Here is a 20,510-nt window from a genome sequence, read left to right as displayed (position 1 = left end):
TTAGTTTAATGATATCGTAGATATGAATAATCAACCCTAGTCATACCTTTAAAATTAAAATAGGAGAAATTGTAAGAAGTAACATAAATATTAAATAGATATGTATTATATTTATATTTTTATTAAATGACATTTATATCCTAATAAATGATATTTTATTGGGATATAAATGACATTTATATTTCTTTTATTCTTTTTGATAAATGGAATAAATTCTGAGAAATATGTTAATTGTTTAGGACTGATATTTTATTTTATTATTATTTATTTATATTTTTGAATAAGTAAAAATTAGTTTATATTTGTCAGGAATTAAACAACATTTATTATATATTATTTGGAATATACAAAGACATGTCCCACTGTTGCAACGTATTCTTTTCTCACTACAAATTTGGACGTACTCGTCTTCTATTTTATTGTATATTTTACTGCAACTGCAATCATATAATACCATCAATAACCTTTGAGATATTTACATAGAGGGTGAGGCCTTTAAGTTTTCAGTGGATGAGGTGCATATAGTAGACTCCAACATGTAACTTCCTTTGCCCTATTTGATAGAAGACAAAATGATAGAAAAATGAAAGTAAACAATAAAGTGAAAGTTAAAGGTTTTTGATATAAAGTAAAAGGAAATAGAGAAAAGATTACGAGTGAAAAAATAATGAAATACCAATGCGGGTTCAGTATGATTCATGATTCACACCACACCCCCAAGCTCAGCATAGTTCAAAGGTGATCAAATTTGATTAAGGTATATCATCCTAAAACATTAAAAAGAAACGTGCTTCTGAAGATGCAATCATGAGGTCTGACTAAAAACATTAAAACGTTATCTTTGTTCACCTGTTAACCATTCTGGCCATGAAAACATTGGCAAAATAATACATTTTTTAGGACATAAACACTGAAAATTATACAGAGTATCCACATTCATACAGGGTGTCAACAGATCCTAAAAAAATTATAAGCTTGCAGAGCATAACATCCTGACTTTAAAAAATCAATTGAAATGTTGCTTGCTTATCTCCCTGTCTGCCAAAGCAGCAAATGACATGCCAATTAGTCATAAGTCACAAATTGTGAAAGTTGCAAAGCAACTGGGGTCTGCAAGGAAAATTGTCATTGATTATGAATGGCACTTTGCACATCAAATCTCAAACACAGTGAATAAATGGCGCTTCCCCAATTCAGAGTGTTGCCTAACCGAGAAAGTATGTAGGATTCGTACAGTTCTTTTTAATGAAATTGAGTCACTCACCATAATAGATGGTAATCTTAAGGAACATACTATAAAGGAGATTTCAGAAGAGATTGTTTGATTTAGCGAAGTGAATATGAAGGACCAGAAAAAGAGTAACGGGATGAAACTGGCACAGTGGTAGCTTCCAAACTATCCTGATAGTGTTGCATCTGATTGTCTTCAGACAAAGCATCAGCAGCAGAATGTGTTGAGTAAAGCCTATCCTGAACAGCCTCTCTCTTTTGCAAGCTATCACATTGAATCAAAGTTCTTCCTCCAGCCCAATAGGAGCCTGAATGGATTTCCTCTCTAGGTTGTCCATCTTCCTATCCATTAAAGCAGCATATGGTAACTAACTAGCCACAAAGCCAAACCAGAAATCACCAATTGATATCAAACTGATAGCCACAAAATCTTGAGTTACTCAACTCAATCAAGGTAAACCTTGATATCAATCCCATTATCAATGAGTGATTGAACTACAGCTCTGATTTTCCCCTCAAACTTGTCCCTTTCCCTTGGGGTGTAGGAAGCAGTGTAAACATCAGCTTCTCTTGCTCTTTCAGATAAAATCTTACCGATGGATATGCATGCTGGTATGTCTGACCGAGACCTAAGAACAGCTTTTATGTCCTTGGAGTTGGTACCTGCAACTGCAACCTGTTTGCTTGTCACCCTGTGAGTGAGTGAAGCTGATACAAAGCGTTTTGAGATAAACACATCAAGTGTAAACGGCTCCATGTACGCAATCGTTCTTTGTTTAAAAGATATGTGCTTGTTTGGATTCTTTGATTTCTTGCCTTTTTGGTATGTGTAAGGTCGACTATTGTCGTCATCAAGGAAATCCTCTACCCCAAAAAAACTTCTAGGTGCCTTATGTACCTGTATAAAAGAAATGACTTAACAATGAGTATTAATACTACACAAATGATTCACCTCAAATAGGCATTTTGGGCTTGTTGAACTTTATCTTTCAATTGGATAAAATCCACACCAGCTACTTGGAATGGTAACTTCGCACATAAAGTGCTACATGTCCTATTGAAAGGCATAGCCACATAATGAACGGTAAAACAATACCAGGTAGTTGATTTGATACACTACAAATATATGTGGGAGCAATGAATTCACACTAGTGCTGAATAATCTCTAGCTAACTGCTGTACAGCATAAACCTTTTCCATTCCAACTATCAACCAATGCCCTTCACAATCTTTAACTGTTGCACTACAATTAAAACCAGGGCCCTTTAATATCACAAAATAATATCCTCTGTTATAGTTTGTCACAAACCTAAACTACTGAATTTTATTCCTCCTGTAGTAGACCTTCCAAACTTTATTTCTTCTATTAAACTTAGGCTCATTCCTAACTATATGCAAAAGCTAAAGAAATTATTTTATTATCACAGGCCAATTTAACCCTATACAACTTCATAAGCTTCAGGATTTCATACTTTGTTTGAAACTTAGCATCTTATCTAATTTATCTATGAAAGGAATTATTTCAATTAAAGGCAGTAATGCCCATCACACCATATTACATGAAACAAAATGAAAATGAAGTGTTCATTATCATTTGTTTTTGACACATATTTGAATGGTTTTCCCCCATATGTTGTACACAAAGTCTTCTTTATAAACCAATGAAGTTGCTCCCAAAGTCGGAAACTTAAATCAAGATTCAACCAAATTCTATAATTTATTAAACAGACAAAAAGGAAATTCTACTGAAAAATATTGAAAAAAGTAAAAATAATTTAAATTGTACTTTGAAAGGTAATATAAGAGACTTTACCTGTCCACTGCGGAAAAAGCACGAAGGCACATATACCCAAGGCAAAACTCTGTTTCCTTCAAAAGCATAAGCACGGGTTTTGCATGTTATGCCAATTGCTTGTTTCAACATGTTTCCTTTAAAAACAGTATTTTCCATTAATCAGTTCCTCCAGTTGGACAGGAAAATAATTTGGTCAATCATAAGACCATAGAACAATCCAATATTACACCAAAAAAATAAAAAGGACAATTTATAAGAATGAAGTCTTTGCAGCAGTTGAACAAAATATACACAAAAAGTTGTTGCTTTACAGAGTAAATGAGGAAAAAAAGAAAGCCACGCACCAAGACTCCAGGAACAAAGCCGACGAGAATTATATGCCTTAAAATCCCTGAAATGCATAACCAGTGACATAATACAACATAATAGATGAAAATAATTTATTTTCTCACATCCAGCAGCAAAATTGACAGTACAACATGGGCAGAAATAACCATGACAATACTATAATTCAAACCACAAAATACAAATCCCAACTCCCTACTCCTTACTCAGTTTCAGCATCCCAAGACAAGAAGACACGGAACCATGACCTCACAAACATCCCAAAATTCTATTGAATGTCAAACCCACACAAACAAGAGACACGTATACATTCCATCACAACGTATATTCTCGATCGAGCCACTCAGACAAATAAGCAAACACTTGGTGTGCAGATGAGAAACAATGCTACTCAGACCCCATCATATTTCATACACTTAGTAGCCGAACCAAATAAGATACCAAGCGAAACGAAGCGCGTCAAAAAGAAACTTACTCAGTGAACAAAGGGAAAACAATTTGAAGTTCTGTTGGGAGCGAGAAGAGAAGCAAAGAACATGTTACTGGTTGCTAACAACGTCTTCGGGGTTCAAAAATAGCTCTTCTTTTTTATTTGTTCCATAAATATTTTAAGAGAAATACCTATTTATTAATTTGGTCTTAAAACTAATTTAAGATGAGAGACATATGAGAGTCATAGACACAAATTTTCATGCGATAAAATATTATAGAAATTGAAAAAAAAAATATTAATGTCAAATAATATGATAATTAAAAAAAAATACTAGTTTATATACCAACCATTTTTTAAAAGAGACATGTTACTATACGAGAAATCATTTAAATAATTTCTATCTTTGATCATATTGTAATTATTTTTCATTTTTAGTAATTCAAAATTCATATTTACATAAAAAGGAAAACAGTATAATTATAGTGTGAAGAAGTCTTGTGTGGGAGGAATGTTTATCTTCACTATTCTTCGTTTTTAACTTTAAAATATTAAAATTTCAAAATATAATTAAAAGTAAAATAAAAATATAAGATGTATATATAAAAAAAAATATTATATATTGTTACAAATAATTTAAATATGCGTATAAATTTTTAACAAATTATTATTATAAAAAAAAACAGTCTCTTGAAAAACCTTTATCAAGTAAATCCAATTTAGTTTTATAAAAATTCAACATAAATCAATACCCAAATAAATCACCCTAGTCATTAAGCTAACAGAATCTTGTACCTAAAATTAGTGTTATCTATTCATTTGTTGTTTGTGGATTTATACTGTCATAAATTTTAATAGTTTAATTGATATTTTATATATGAGATATTTTATTATAACAATTTCTTAAAAGTTGAAATATGAACTTTTATTGTTATTGTTATAAATTTTATGCATATATTAGTTATTTTAGTATAAAAATACAATTTTGAATTTAATGTGTTGATGGATTAAACTAATCATTTTAATGTGTTTCATTAATCATCCATGTATTTGGTTCAACGGGAGCTAGATTTACTAAATTGTAATGTACCTGAAACTATTCTGTGGCCACAAGCAAGGGTAAAGCATAAAAAACAAACCTTTGTGAATAAGTTACTACAGCTGTTGATTTCATCTCAGAAGTGTTATTGTGCAAGTTAAAAATCTTTAAGAATATTTATTCAAGCTCTTAGTGTAATGAAAAGAAAAACAACAACTAATATTCATCTACATGTATAATCAGTGAATAATAACGTTGTATATTGATAAATTCGGATGGAAACAATCGTCCATTTATGAAAATTCAGCTAAGTCAGTTTAACAAGCACCATCCATAACCAGAGAAAAGTAAACAGTGAAGAGTGTTCTTGCAAATTACCCTTAATGAAGAAGCTAAGATTCTATTCCCAGCACAGAGACAATAACCTAAGGCTCTTTTCAACTGAGTGACAAAGATCAAATCCTTAAAACAAATAAAAATAATAAACAAGATTTTCCCTTTCCTTTGTCCCCAAGGAATTCATTTATCTAATTCTGAATTGCATGAACTGCATGAAAAACTTGTGAGCCAGACTTGCACCATAGAGAATTACAAAATTTTTTGAAAATAGTTTAACTAAATGGCTGAACTGGAAGATCCTTGGTTGTTTCAACTAAAAATGGAATTGGCTTTGTTGGTGCTGGCAACCGACCAATGCTATCAACTTTATCCTTTTGCTTTGGAGGAGGTCTAGCTGCTTTAGGCAACAATCTTCCTTTCTTTTCAAACCACTCAGGCTTCAGCAGTGCCCTCAAGCCCAACTTATTGTAATACACCCTTCTCACAGACCCACCAGCTGCTTCAACTGCTTCCTTAGCCCTAACAGTAACCCTTGATACCTGTAAAATCGCTGTGTTAAATTATACTATGGTATTTAAATATTAACATTTCCAATTATAACATAAATCTCAAACTACAACATTTTGTTTGTTTATACGAAGGTAAAAGGAAAAAAAAAGGTAAAAGTAACAAATATCAAGTATAGCCGAGATGTCAAAATTCTTGGTCTTGTTTAGAAATGTGAAGTTAGACACCCTACACCCATTGTACCATTTCAATTACAAAGGTAAAAATCTTGCTGCGCCCAGTTAGTTTATGTTGCTAATGAAAAAAGAATTTCAAGCCACAATATAACTAATCATAAAATATTTAACAAAAGAAAGAAAAACGATTGATTATGACTATGTTGAAATTTAAGAAATGAGATAAAGATAAGTTTAAAAACTGATACAAAGATATATTTCTGAAGTTAAAACTTAAGAATCAAAAAGCGTGATTATGATCCTCTAAACACGTATGGTCTTCGTATAAAGTCTACCTCTAGATGAATTGGCCACTTGATCTGCTCTGAACCACGCCCCATCAATCTCACTCCATCTTTCGATTGCTTCCCAAGTACCCCTGCATCCTATGGTAATAATAATGACAACAAGAATGAGAGGAAGCACATGAAGCAAAAACAATTCCAGAAGAACTGAAAAGGTGGGGTAGCAGTTATAAAACCTTGAGTGTTTTCATTGTAATCAATTCGGAAGAATCTATCTTCCCAGCATTAATAAACTTTGCAATTTTACCCAAACCTATTGGCTGCAGAAAAAGATGCATAAAAATTTTAACAATGTAGACATATAAATGGCTGATAGATTATGAGTTTCTGAGATTAAAATAAGAACCAAATAAAAAAAAAAAAAAACAGAAACAGAAACTTGAATAAAACTGAGCTACTCAATGGTCATAAATCCAATGTCAACAATCAAGGTATAGAATGCCTTACTACATCAACATCAATATTCAAGTATAAACAGTTAAGATATAGGGAAAATCTCTTGAATACAATAAAGATATAAACTTTGGAAAACATTTTCTGTCAATGATCACAATACTTTTAGTTAAATCATGCTTGGGAAATGTCACATGGAAAATAGAGGTTCAGATCAATTGAAACCAACTTAGCCACTCGGACAGATATATCCACAGGGGGTTTCAGAATCTTGAAAATAAAATTAGATTCAGAGATATTAACATTAAACATATCATTTTAGCTTCACAGTGTCAGGATATGTTTCCCACTTAATAATTCATTTTTTAAAGTGGGAGAAAATACAAAGAGAGAAACGAACAATGATGACAACAGATTGTGTTTGGAAGGGGGAAGGGACATAGACGAAAGGAGAGCAACCTTTACAGGTCTACTATAGAAGGAAAAAAGGGGCTAATTTGTAATTAGCTGTAACCAGCTAGTTACTTATGTGGTTTTGGAGTAAGAACCAAATAAATAAGTCCTCACTTGTAATTTGGGGCTTTAGCTTGTGCTTTCTAACACTGGTGAATCTGGTTTTTTCAAAGTGAAAAGGAGAATGCTCCTTTTGGGGGTAATATGGTTTACCCTGTTGCTTTGACTACTGTGAAGAAATAATATTCCTTTTAGCCACACTATTTTGTAACATAGAAAGCAATATTGTGTTAGGCCTTCTGTTTTTGGTCCCCAACAGATTGATCCTACACTCAAACTCACACGGAGGTTTAGTTAATCTTTCAATAAGATAACTGCCTCAGAGATCTTAGATCATCCTTGTGATTGCGATAATTGAAAATTGCATCTAAATGTTATGGATTGTGCTCTGAATGACTACTGCTATATATCCCATGTCCATTGGTAGCTCCAACTACTTGAGATGCAATCTACTGAAAGACCACTATAGCACTATTGCACAGCAGAATTTCTCAAATCCATGATTGCAACTCTGTCCCTGGTGCAACAGCTATTTTGGTTGTGGTTGTGGCATGAGTCCTGCATCCTCTTGTCATCTTTGACAAGTTGTCGTCAGCCTATTGAACTTTTGACTAAATATCATGCTCATTTTGTGTTTTATTTTTACTTGTGCATAACTTAATTTTTTAACATATATATTTGATAAAAATCATATATTCTAACTGTGATGTGACTTCTGCTATCAGCTCGCAAAGCTATCCACTAAATGATAGGACAGGCTATTGGCTTTCTGCCATTTTTCACAATTTGTACTTAATAACATTAAACACCATAACAACAAGATTGGCAACATACAAAAACTGTCTTTTTCTCATTTTTTTCCATTATTCATCCAATATTAAAGTTCTAGTTTAGTGGGAAGAATGCATCTTGAGAAACAAAAGCAACTTGACCAAGTGCATTTGGTCCAAGAATCAATTTTACCGAGTTGAATTATTTTGGTTTTCCATATGTTCTGCATTATACAAAAGTAAAACGATAAGTATAAAGACTAAAACATACCTGAAAAGTTAGGCTAAATGGGTTCTTGAACCCACGTTTGGGTACTCTTCTGCGAAGAGGGGTCTGACCTCCTTCAAAACCCAATTTTATACCTTTTCTAGCTCTCTGACCCTTGTGACCCCTCCCAGCAGTCTTACCCTTTCCAGACCCAATCCCACGCCCCTTCCTTGTTGGCTGCTTCCTGGGAACCTTATCTCTCAAATCATTCAAGCTCAGAAGACTGTACGCTCTAAAGCCTTGAAAATCTGGGAATTCATAACAACTAATTTTTCGATGAGCATTAGGAGAATGAGGGAGTTGAAAGGGTTGAAATTGGATAGATGGGCATCTGAGTATGGGTTTGCTATGAGTTGAGCTTCTGATGATTGACGTTGAGAGAACAGATAACCTTCGTCTGATCATTTTTTTCTACTCTATTCTTTCACTAACAAAAAATAAGTGTTAATTTCCAATGGCAACAGCTTCAAACCTCAGGAGAACCAAAACAGCACAAAATACAATGTTAGAAATCACACTTGGAGAATAAATCCAAATCCCATGAAATGAAACCCAAGCTACCAGTGAAACGAAATTTCATGCTACATACCAAATTCATATGCCAAAACATGAAACCGGCCTTATATTACAACCAAAGGTCAAATCAATAGCCTTTACAAATAAAACAAAAACTGCAAACTAAGAGAATGCACCCACAAAATCAAACAAACCAGAAAACAGAATGGAAAAGGGGACAGCTCGCAAACTTAGGCAATAAACCAAATACCACATAAGCACTGATCATAGCTAATCATTTTACCGGACAATAAAAAAACACTATCAACAAAAACAAACCAACCAAACCGGAATTCGCATTGGCAACAAATTTTCTTCGCACCAAAGCAATAACATATTGCACGTAACAGTCAAACATTTTATCAAACAGCTGGTGACCAAAACAAAAAGTCACGATCTTGTCCCACAACTCGCAAAAAGAAAAATACCCATTTGTCCCTTAAACCAACCTAGTTACTAAGTAGTCCTAAGACCACTCCGAGCCTTTAACCAATCTATCAAAACCAAAACGAGACACCTTCTTTGAAGCTAATAATCACAACAGGAAAGTGAAAAAAGTAATAACAATCACCCTCTTACCTGCCCCTGTATGGAACGTTGAAAAAAGCTAGAATGAGCTTCAATGGCGTGTTCCTAAACCACAAATTCGAAGAACAAATTAGTAATCTAAACCACAGCACGGCAAAAAAGGAGTAACAATTGAAAAAGCAAGCAGCTGTAAAGAGAGAACGAGAAAGAGAAAAATAGAGTACCTGGGAGAGAGATCAAAAGAGAGAGGTAACAATGAGAATGCACACAGAGATGTGACTCAAATTGAAACCACACACAACAACTCAAACCTCTGTGTTTCTGCTTCATATGCTATTATGTCCGTCTTAGAATGTTTAACTCTTTTTTCTTTATTATTATTATTCGTCTATTAACATGTTTATTATCCACCAAAACTAAATATCTTTATTTTATTACGGTCTTAAAAGCATATAAAATTCCTCACAAAGAATTATCAAAATTAAGAATATGAACAGATAATAGTTTTATATGTAAGTAAACAAATGTAAAATAAGTAGATATCAGTTAATTAGACTCACCTTGAGTTTAACTCAAATTATATTAAAGAATTTAAAAAATCTTCTATTATAGTCTAAAATTAACTTAGTTCACTTAATTAAAAAATGTTATTATTATATTTGGAAATATTATATATCTAATTCACCGTTTTGAGATAATTTTTTATTTATCATAAGGTACATTTAGTTAAACCAATTCATTTTGAACTCAATTTACTATCATAATTCATATGAATTGATTTAATTCACTTTAACACTCAAAAAGACAATTGATTTATATAGCTTATAAGAAATGTAAATTTTAAAAACAAAATGGGCAATTTAGGTGCACAGCAAGCACAATATTCAAGTAAAACTATAATATTTTGTATTAGATAGGTTCATACAACCGTTACAAAAAATATATTTTTTCATACTTATTTAAATTATAAGGATAAATTTAAGTATAGATTATTTAATATTTTCCATTAACTTGGTCATTGGTACACCACATTAAAGACTCATCGTTAAATTCCAATAAAAATAATTATATATTTTTAAAAATTATATAATCAAAAACTGATATTTTAAAACGAGTCTAAGTAGACTAAGAGGACAAAAACACCAACCTAATCCACTAACTTCTGATAAATAAATAGACCATTCCTTAATCTTTCACCACTTTATCACTCCTTATTACACTATATAACTGAATTGTTAAATAAATAGACAACTCCTTAATATTTCACCACTTTATCATACCTAACTACACAATATAGCTGAATTAGTGCAAAAGTTTAAGACGGGCTGTGATTTTAATGATAAGATAACACTCCATTATTTTATTTATAAAAAGTTAAACTATAAACAAATTTTATATATTTTAAAAACACTATCTTTCTAAAACATATAAAACTTTTAAATAGTGATCGAGACTTAAACAAATTTTATATATTTTAAAAACACTATTTTTCTAAAACATATAAAACTTTTAAATAGTGAACCAGACTTAATTGAGATTATGAGAAATACAAATCTCTTTTTCATTGAGTAATTTGTGAGTAGTTAATCTCTATACTATTGAAATATAATTATCAAATTATAATATTTTATAAATTTAACTTGTATTACTTTGTCGACCGAGAAGTAATGAGTGTTGATTTTATGTGATGAGGTACATACATAAAATTATATTTGTAAAAATTGTTGAACCATGAGATATGGTAAAAATGTGTAATTTTTAACTTATGTATTGAGTATTTATCAATTGTTGATTCAAATTTTTTGTGTATATTTTTAATGACGTATATCTAATGGAGTTAGAAGTCTTGAATTAAGTTCATGAGTTTCGGATATGTTGAGTGTTTGTAAAAGATGATATTAGATATTTTATGAGTTTTCGTGTAAATATTAAATGTATATTCATTATGTTAGGATAGACAAACATTACATATAAATATTATATTATATCTGACCTAAATATTAGGTTAGGATTGTATTTCATGAAATACTAGATTATTGAAATATTATTATGTCTTATGATTAAAATATTTGTTGTTTTGGAAAATTATATCCAAGTTTTATATGCGGTGGAAAGTAGGAATGACAATGTGAACTGGTCCAGCCTGTTTAGGTCCTGTCCGCACATCACAGGCTGACCCACTTTTTTTTTTATGATAAAACTTTTAATGTTTAAAAATTAGAAAACTTTAAGAAGTTCACAAAATCAAGTAAAGACTTTGAGGAGTTGGATGATAAATTGATAATTCAACATTTTCATCATATTTATATTCATACTATGACACACACCATATGTATTCTTTAAAGTTTAGCATATTAAAAAATACATAATACTTGTCTTTTCCAATTATACAAGAATTTAAAGCGTTAATGCAAGAGTCCATAAAAAAAAGTAATTAATATACACAAATCCAATTTTTTTTTTAATGTAGGCTTACGGGTCCGCCTGCACGAACCGCAGGCTTATACAGACTGGGTCATTACGGGCCTGCAAGCTCACTACCGTAGCTCGTCCGCATTTTTTTCACGGACCTGCGGATCGGCTCGATAGGCCAGACCCATATTACCATCTCTAGTGAGAAGTACAAATAAAACTGATATTAAAATAAAAAACATTACTTATAACCTATATATTTATACTAATTTTAAAACTGGTATAAAAAAGCAAAAACTTTACATATTCACATGCCAAATATGAAATGGGTATATAATTTTGTTTTTAACTAGAATAAAAATTCTTTAGTCACATTTTTTTCTCAACTCTAACATCCTGTTTTTCATGACTTTGAGATTGAGTTGAATATCCATTTGTAGGGATGAAATAAGTCAAAACAGTTAAAATTTATAGCATTTAAATAGATAAATGAAATATTTGTTGTTTCTATTATCAATGTCTATATTGATTTTTTGTAATGTAATAAAAATCAACATCTACTGGGTTTTTGAAAACGTTAAACACACTTATAAATATAAAGAGTCTGGACTTTATTAAAATATGATTCTATATTTCGTTTCTAAATCATATTGCAAAGATATAATGCAAACAACCCATACAAAACGTTTAACTTTTAAAACATCCTTGATCGTATAATTAAGTTAAACAACAAAAACTAATACACATTTTTTTTATTCGTATTTAGATTCAAATAAGAACAAGGATTATGTGGACAACGTTGTCGTCATAATTGTTTTTGTTATCTTAACAAAAGTGTAAGTATTCTTCTTGATGATATAATCATGATATCAACCAACAAAATAAAAACATGACAGTGAATTTATATTATAATTTTACACTATAAAGTTATATAATTAGTTCTTATAAGAATATGTTAGAATTATTGGATTAAGTATATTTTAGTATTTAAATTTTGACTTAATTAGAATTCGTTTTTTTTTTTCTGTTTGAAACTTTAACGTATTTTGATTCGTAAATTTAAAAAAAAAAAAATAAATATAATATTTTTAATCTAATTACATTAATTTTTTTAAGTGTCGAACATATTTTATAACAGATATTAAATTAAAAATGTGTTAAATTTTATAAACAATTTCAACACTAACATAAAATACGTAAAAAAAAAATATATTGAATTAAAAGAACTATATTTATTCAACTTTAGAGTTGAAAAATCAAAATATACAAAAATTTTATATAAAAACAAATTCTAATTTTAAATCAAAATTTAGAGACTAAAATGATACTTATTCCAAAATTATAAATATAACCATAATTGTAAAAATAAATAAAAAATCATAACATTACTTCTCAAAGATAATATTATTTCATTTATACATTTGCCCTCGCAACTTGATATCCGCAATAACATAATATTGCAAATTTAGTACTCGCTATTATCATCACATGAAAAAATAAATAAAATTATCATCGTCCCAACACAAAAAAACAAAATATGTTAGCATTTCTCTTTCCGATCCGAGTTAGCCCGACCCGGTCCACAAAGAATATCACCGGTGTGTGATGTGCGAGCGAGACACTGGTGGCGGTGACTGCACTGGTATTCACTCCACTGAACCAACCGTGCCATAGCGTAGCATCTTCAACCGAGAGACAATGAAGTTACCGTTATTGACCGTGTTTGTTATAGCATTAGCATCGTTATCCATTGTTCCCCAATATCGATGCTCATCATCTTCCCAATCTCAATTCCAATGGCAGATCCTCACCAAGCAGAATTTCTCTTCACAGATCCGTCTCCATAGTCACCTCCTCCTTCTCGTGGCGCTTCCTTGTACTTCACTCTACTCGTCACACTCTTCATTCGACCAACACCATTACGTGTTGCGTTGCGCTCTTCTGCTCCTAACGTGTTTGATGAATTGATTTCGATTTTGAACCGCAGGGTCTGGCGAGGCTCGATCTCTCATGAACGACGTTTCGCTTGCAGTTTCCGCTAAGCCTAAAGAGTTCGCCTCTCTCAAACTCATGCGCATGCATAGAAACACCGAGAAGGTTCTAGCAGATTCCATAGGTGCTACCGATGAGATAACACTCGTCTATTTCCATTATTCTGTGTCTTATAAGTACCGTGGAAGATTCAGAGCTCAGAATATTCTGTTCTCGTTGTATCCTTATATATCCCTTGCGCCTGAGGAGGTTCCTCTCGCGGCTCTCAATTCTCCTCTGGATTTAAGATCATTCATTGATTCCACTGACAAAGCTATTGTTCTCGTTGATTTTTGTGGTTGGACGCCCAAGTTGCTCGCCAAAAGTACTAAAGATAACGGAACGCAAAACAGTTTCCCCGTCCTTGGTGAGTTTTAACGAATTTGATGTCACGAATCTGCACCTAACTTAATATTTGCCTTTTTTCTGAAATAATGTCCGTGACATTGATGATTAGAGGTAGGTAGGACGAAGGTTGTTAACAGTTCAATAAGTGTTTTTTCGAATGGTTGTTCTATCAGAATTTGAGTTTCACTTGGTAAAAGGTCCGCATTAAAGAAATATTGAAGATTACTAGGATGAAATTCTAATTGGAGAGCGGAAAAATATGTTTTCCGGTATTTCTTGCATTTGCACATTTGTCAACTAGCTCCGTTAGATGAAGATCGAATGATATATGGTTTTAGAGGCTTATTTAAAGTAAAAAAAAAAAACTTAAATCACATGGTTATATTTTATCTATATTTCATGAGTTGTATGATACTTATCCAACGGTTTTTATTGTTTGAATTCATTGATTCCCTGATTATTCCTCGACTTTAGGGAATATGGATCTGTTTTATAGTATCTCCCTTTTAATCAGTGTATTTATGTTACTTGGAATGTCTTAATGGTTGGTCACTCAGCAGAAGGTGACTCACTGTCTGTGTGGGCGTTTCTTTGCAGGGAATAACCATGGAATGGATCTTAGCAGAGGGAATAGTGGAATGCATGTGTCAAGGGGGAAGACTAACAAGAAGGTGGCTGGTATTATTTAAGTGCTTGTCAATGAAAAACCTCGAGTTTAACAAGTAAATTCTTCATTTCATTATTTTCTGTGTCTTTTTTTCCTATTTCCAAATCATCAGATGAGGACACATGCAAGGCTGAACTTGGTGTTGATAAAGGGTTTTGTAAAGCTCCTTGGCTGGGGGAGTTTAGCTTGTTAAATTATGGTCTTTTGGAGGGCTCCAAGGATAGGAATCATGATGTTGTACATTATTGTTCATCATCTGAAGAATTTGAGCGGTTTCATTCTTTTTACCTGAAATTCATGACTGTTGTGAGAGAATTCTTTTTTCCTCCGGAGCGAAACAGATTTGGCCTGGTTTCGAATAGGTCAATGCTTTCATCCCTAGGTGTTGGTGATTATGGCCCATGGTTTGCGGTTCAGTATCAGGCTGGATGTTCAAGTTGTTCAAATATTCTCAAAGAAGAGGATGACTTAAACTATGTTTTGCAGATGAATAGTTATTATGTTAAAGAGGTGAATCAAACCTTTCTGTCTTTTGTTCCATGCTATGAAGTATATGCCATAATTTAATTCCATCGTTCCTGTATCCTATGTGTAATTATTATAGTGGACTAGTTTATTTAACAAATGAAGATACACTACCACTAGCAAGCATCCATCCTTCTTTCAATTAATAACCATTTTTGGAACTTACCCTGTCTTATTTGTGTTTAGCTGGAAGGTAATGGACATGATCAAGAGCCCATTCTACCAGCAAATAAGCCATCTGTACTTCTATTTGTTGATAGATCATCTGAATCCTCAGAAACTAGGGGAAAAAGTAAGGAAGCTCTTGAAGCTTTTAGAGAATTGGCACAACACTATCATAGTGCGAATCAAGCAGGCAAGAAGAAGAATGACAGTCATGATAAATATTATCATGGTTTGAAGAGTACATCTGAACATCCGAGGTTAAAGTTATCTATGCCAGCCCAAAAGATTAAACTAAAAGAGAAGATTTCTTCGGTCATGATTATAAATGAGGGTAAACAAGTTAGTTTAGACAATGTACCTTCTGATCTTCAAGGGAGTTCTTTGAATGAAATATTGGGTTATCTCCTCCAGCGACAGAATGATAGAAAACTAAGCTCCCTAGCAAAGGATTTAGGCTTCCAACTTTTATCTGATGATATGGATATCGGGTTAGCTAGTACACAACAACCATATTCAGAAGTTCAGTCAAATCAAATTCCAACAGTAACCTCTGAACAGGGCCATGCGAATACTGTGGTGCTAGATGGGGATCCATATAGATCTGCTGGAGAGGTTAAGGCAAATCCCAAATCGACCGAGCTATCTTCTGAGCATGCTGAAGGGAATAGACCTTCTATCATCACACATGAGGAGATGAAGTCTGTGCAGCCTGGGGAATCTGTTGCAGATAATGAACTTTCTACTGCCAAATTTGTGAGATCAGAAACAGATGATTCTTCAGGTGGGAACAAGTATGAGGAAGAACTGACTCATTTTCTTGGTTTTAATGGTTCATTTTTCTATTCTGATGGTAATTATCAATTACTTGAAAGACTCACGGGTGATGTTGGAGTTCCATCTTTGGTTATAGTTGATCCCATTCAGCAGCAACACTATGTTTATCCTGGTGAGAAAAGTTTCAACTTTTCTTCACTATATGATTTTCTCTCCGAGTTTCTTAATAGAACCCTACATCCATATCAGCGGTCAGAACATGTACTTCAAGGTCAAAAGGGGCCCATCCATCCTCCATTTGTTAATTTGGATTTTCATGAGATAGATTCTATACCTCAAATCACGGCTCATAGTTTCTCTGAACTTGCTATTGGTTTTAATCTTTCTAACAAAGAAGATACTTCCAATGCATGGAATAAAGATGTCTTGATCTTGTTCAGCAATAACTGGTGTTCTTTCTGCCAGAGAATGGAAATGGTTGTTCGTGAAGTATATCGGGCCATCAAGGGCTATGTGAATATGTTGAAGAGTGGATCTCAGAACGTGGAAGGTATATCTGATCATGGTAAGACTCCATGTTTCTGTTTGTCTCTTCACTCTACCACCTCGTACTTCATTCAGATAAAGATGCTTGCTTAAGGTATTTGTTTTCAGCAAGTTTTGTTGTGTCTCGGTTTTAAGATAAAATGTGAGAAGCTTGTTGTTTTTCTTATAATAAAATGGTCAGGAGCTTTTATGTTAGCAATTAGCTGGTCTTGTATCTGTTGTGCATGTTATTGCCACCAACTGCTTTACAGTGTTCACTTGTTTGTTACTCAACCACACAATTTTAACTTTTCACTTCAAATATGTAACCGATTTTGACTCTGCACCTCTGATCTTAGCATGAATCCCAATGGTTCCTATACTGTTTTGTTTTGTGGACTGATTGATGTTGTATGATGTTTTTTAAATTGGTTTGTGGGAGTATTTGCCGACCAAGTGGTAGACATAATCGCTAAAAGTGACAATTGATTGTTACATGGCAGAAAATTTGGATCATGTCATGATGAAGTTTCCGGTGATCTACTTATTGGATTGTACTCTGAATGACTGTGATTTGATACTGAAGTCATTAGACCAGGTACTTGTGAAGCTATATTTTTGGTCCTTGTCTCGTTTTTATGATTAGGTTAAACACATAATTTATCCCCTCTATGCAAAGTCCCACTGGACCCTACATAAACTTATCAAATTGGTTCCTACACATGCAAAACGTTACAAATTTTGGTTCCTGACACCTTTAGGTCCCTTTTGCATTCTTAACATGTTTCCTATACATGTATGTAACACATTCTTAAATGTTTAGCACGTTCTTAATTTGGTTCCTAACTGTAAGCGGCCAAATTAAGAACATGCTATGCTACATGTATGTGACCAAATTAAGAATGCGGTATTTGTACGAGGACCAAATTAAAAATGCATAAAAGAGTAATTGTGACAGGGACCAAATCTTTTATGTTTTAAGCATGTAGGGACTGATTTAATAAGTTTTTACGTGTAAGGACCTAATTGAGAATTTGTTATGCATTATTGTCATACTTTCGTCAGCATTTTGAGCTTGTTATTGCGTTGTACTTGTTCAGCAATGTATTGTTCATCTTTATCATGAATTCATTATTGTTGGGTCAAATCAACGTGATGAATTTTTTATGGTTACTTTATGATAAATTTTCAAATATTGGGCTAACATGGTGATGATTCCGGCTCATTACCCCCCACCCATCCTCACACGGCTGAAAAAATAAACTTAATGAATTGGTGAAGCTTGAACTAGGCAAACAGTTATTTGTTAACTTGTATCCAAAGACTAAAAGTGGATGGTCCAACTGATCATGTGCAGTTTGAAATACAAAAAAGGAAATCTAGTAAGCAGTGTAGGCAGGCTAATTTTCATTCAGTGGAATATTTGGAATACCAATGAAAGGAATCGGTGCTCAACCCGATGCAATTTCTGTCAAAATCCTTTTTTGCCTTGGACATCTATAAGCATTAAAAGACATCAATGCCTTTTCGAAAAGTTTATTTCACTTCGTGAGGTAGCCATAATTTTCATGTACAGCTGTTGCTCATTTGAGGGAGAAGCATGTATAAATTGGAATAATAAATTTTGAGATGGGATTGATTAAGTTTCATTGCATATAACTAAAGTATGAATGATGTGATTCTCAGCCACGATTTATTTGAAATAACATTGTATTTGAATAATTGATTGTATGGCCTTCCAATTTGAAATTTTATACTCTTGAAAGTACTTGACTTAATGTTGTCTGTTGTACTTTTAATATGCAGAGGGAAGTTTATCCTGCTCTAATTTTATTTCCAGCAGAAAAGAAGAAACCTCTTCTTTATGAAGGAGATATCGCTGTAATTGAGGTTATGAAATTTGTGGCAGAGCACGGAAGTCACTTTCATAATCTTATCAGAGAAAAAGGTAAACATTCATTTGTGATATGCTATTTTTGTATATATAATTTATGAAATAGCATATGTGACTTTTGGCGTTAAACTTTGATCGTATACCGATGATCATTGATTCATCACCGCATCCTCATTTCCTATTCATCTGGTTCCTAGTATGTACGTAGACTTGTGAGGTTCTATCTAGATTTAGATGAACTTGACAGGGGAGTGATAGACTTGTAGCTAGTGTATGTGTATCGTCTTTCAACTTCTGTTTCTAAAAGTTCCCTGTTTTCTATTTCTTCTAACTTTAACATTTACTATGGTAGTCTAAATTTAATTCTTGACTTTGTTTCATGGTTCCAGTGGCAGTTCTGTGGCTATCTGAAAGAGAAGGCAAAAATAAAAACTTATATGATGCTTTGCTAACTGATTTCAACCCAGAACCACTTCAATCACACAGCAAATATCATGGAGCCCAAGGTCATGACCAAATGCTAAACCAGGTGGTTAGACCTAGCCCAGTGAGTTCACCCGTAACAAATGGACTGCACGAAGCATTGCCTCACGTGGTGATTGGTTCAGTTCTAATTGCCACAGAAAAGCTTTTGGGCGTTCATCCGTTTGATGGATCAAAGATTCTCATTGTTGCAGCCAATGAAGCAACTGGATTTCAAGGTCTTATCCTCAACAAACATATAGGATGGAGTCTTCTGCCTAAACTGGAAAAAGAATTGGAAAAATTGAAAGAGGCTCCTCTCTCCCTGGGAGGTCCAGTAATGGAAACTGGAATGCCTCTTTTATCCTTAACTAGAACAGTTTCCGGAAATCATTTACCTGAAATCCTGCCTGGAATTTACTTACTTGATCAAGTAACGACAATTCGTAAAATTGAGGAACTGAAGTCGGCAAATGAACCAGTTAGGAATTACTGGTTTTTCTTGGGATATTCAAGTTGGGGATGGAAACAGTTATATGATGAGATGGCGGAAGGAGCTTGGAACTTGAGTGAGGATGCAACGAGACATTTAAATTGGCCGTGATTGCCATTTATTGACCATCCTTACTGTACCGATAACATTTCTGATGGCCTTGTTAATTATAGAATTAATTCACAATGCATATACTGTAGAAAATAACATCCACATTCGTGATTCATTAGAAGTAGTCTTTGGGGGCGCAGAAAAATAGGAAAATGTGTGCTTGGGTAAGTCATCCAAAGTTTTGTTTAGAAATGGGTACTTGAAGCACATTTGTTGTGTTTAGTGGTATTTTAAGCAACAGATGCCCACTTGGAGGAGTTGAACAAATTCGTTGACTTATCAATTAACCTAAAAAAATCAGTTCAAATAAGTCCCTGTTGCATTGTGATGAGTAACATGGAAATTAGTTTGACCTGATTTGTCGTAAACGGAATTCAGTCACAGGTTAGGCTCAGTTTTTGGTTTTGGATACGAAATCAGTGTTAATTAAATCCAATTCTCTACTGCGCGGTTCGGCTTAAAGTTTATATATTAAAGGCTATAAAATACAAAAAGCTGCATATTTGGTGAGTATACATAACCAATAGGATAACTATCTGTTGATCGTGTTTTTTGTTTCAGAAAAACAAACGCTAGATTTCACTTATAACATTTTTCTGGATTATTAAAGAACAGGAGCTTACTTGTTTTATTTTCTTATTTAAGTACATTTGAAGGTCTATTTAAATTTGGTTTAGTTTGATTACATGATTTTAGTTTTGATCATCCATTTTACCCCTTGTGGATGAAGACACTAAAGAAACCACTTATTTTCTTTCAATTAATTTATAATCATGTTTTTAATAAAATTCAAGTATATTTGTAAATATAAAATTAATTTCTAAATCAAATTAAGTTATTTCTATTATATATTTCAATGATTTAGAAATGA

General features: G+C 32.9%; 3 protein-coding genes across 7 annotated transcripts; 1 reads left to right on the top strand and 2 right to left on the bottom strand.

Annotated features, from left to right (window-relative positions):
* Positions 1–827: 827 nt before the first annotated feature.
* LOC114168666 lies at positions 828–3,983 on the bottom strand. Of its 2 annotated transcripts, XM_028053565.1 has the most exons (4): positions 3,846–3,981; positions 3,370–3,416; positions 3,044–3,159; positions 828–2,128 (listed from the first exon to the last, which is right to left on the bottom strand). In XM_028053565.1, the coding sequence occupies exons 3-4, from the start codon at positions 3,152–3,154 to the stop codon at positions 1,676–1,678; spliced, it is 564 nt and encodes a 187-aa protein (XP_027909366.1). In that variant the 5' UTR covers positions 3,155–3,159; positions 3,370–3,416; positions 3,846–3,981; the 3' UTR covers positions 828–1,675. The 2 variants fall into 2 exon arrangements, with proteins under 2 accessions (XP_027909366.1, XP_027909367.1); XM_028053566.1 differs by lacking the exon at positions 3,370–3,416 and having other exon boundaries at positions 3,846–3,983.
* Positions 3,984–5,077: 1,094 nt separating this feature from the next.
* Positions 5,078–9,599, bottom strand: LOC114168206 (50S ribosomal protein L15). 3 transcript variants are annotated; one of them, XM_028052944.1, is made up of 6 exons: positions 9,457–9,599; positions 9,284–9,337; positions 8,153–8,576; positions 6,382–6,465; positions 6,197–6,286; positions 5,078–5,717 (listed from the first exon to the last, which is right to left on the bottom strand). In XM_028052944.1, the coding sequence occupies exons 3-6, from the start codon at positions 8,552–8,554 to the stop codon at positions 5,451–5,453; spliced, it is 843 nt and encodes a 280-aa protein (XP_027908745.1). In that variant the 5' UTR covers positions 8,555–8,576; positions 9,284–9,337; positions 9,457–9,599; the 3' UTR covers positions 5,078–5,450. The 3 variants fall into 3 exon arrangements, with proteins under 3 accessions (XP_027908745.1, XP_027908746.1, XP_027908747.1); XM_028052945.1 differs by having other exon boundaries at positions 8,153–8,570; positions 9,457–9,598; XM_028052946.1 differs by having other exon boundaries at positions 8,153–8,565; positions 9,457–9,597.
* A 3,558-nt stretch (positions 9,600–13,157) lies between these two features.
* On the top strand, positions 13,158–19,906 carry LOC114169259. 2 transcript variants are annotated; one of them, XM_028054325.1, is made up of 8 exons: positions 13,158–13,520; positions 13,632–14,042; positions 14,621–14,701; positions 14,803–15,200; positions 15,402–16,704; positions 17,183–17,277; positions 18,486–18,627; positions 18,963–19,906. In XM_028054325.1, the coding sequence occupies exons 1-8, from the start codon at positions 13,343–13,345 to the stop codon at positions 19,637–19,639; spliced, it is 3,285 nt and encodes a 1,094-aa protein (XP_027910126.1). In that variant the 5' UTR covers positions 13,158–13,342; the 3' UTR covers positions 19,640–19,906. The 2 variants fall into 2 exon arrangements, with proteins under 2 accessions (XP_027910126.1, XP_027910125.1); XM_028054324.1 differs by having other exon boundaries at positions 13,159–13,520; positions 15,402–16,719.
* Positions 19,907–20,510: the final 604 nt, after the last annotated feature.

The sequence above is a fragment of the Vigna unguiculata genome, chromosome 11 (assembly GCF_004118075.2).
Source record: "Vigna unguiculata cultivar IT97K-499-35 chromosome 11, ASM411807v1, whole genome shotgun sequence".
Lineage (NCBI taxonomy): Eukaryota > Viridiplantae > Streptophyta > Magnoliopsida > Fabales > Fabaceae > Vigna > Vigna unguiculata.
The sequence above is the reverse complement of the archived record's forward strand: the minus strand, read 5'-3'. Positions and strand labels throughout refer to the sequence as shown.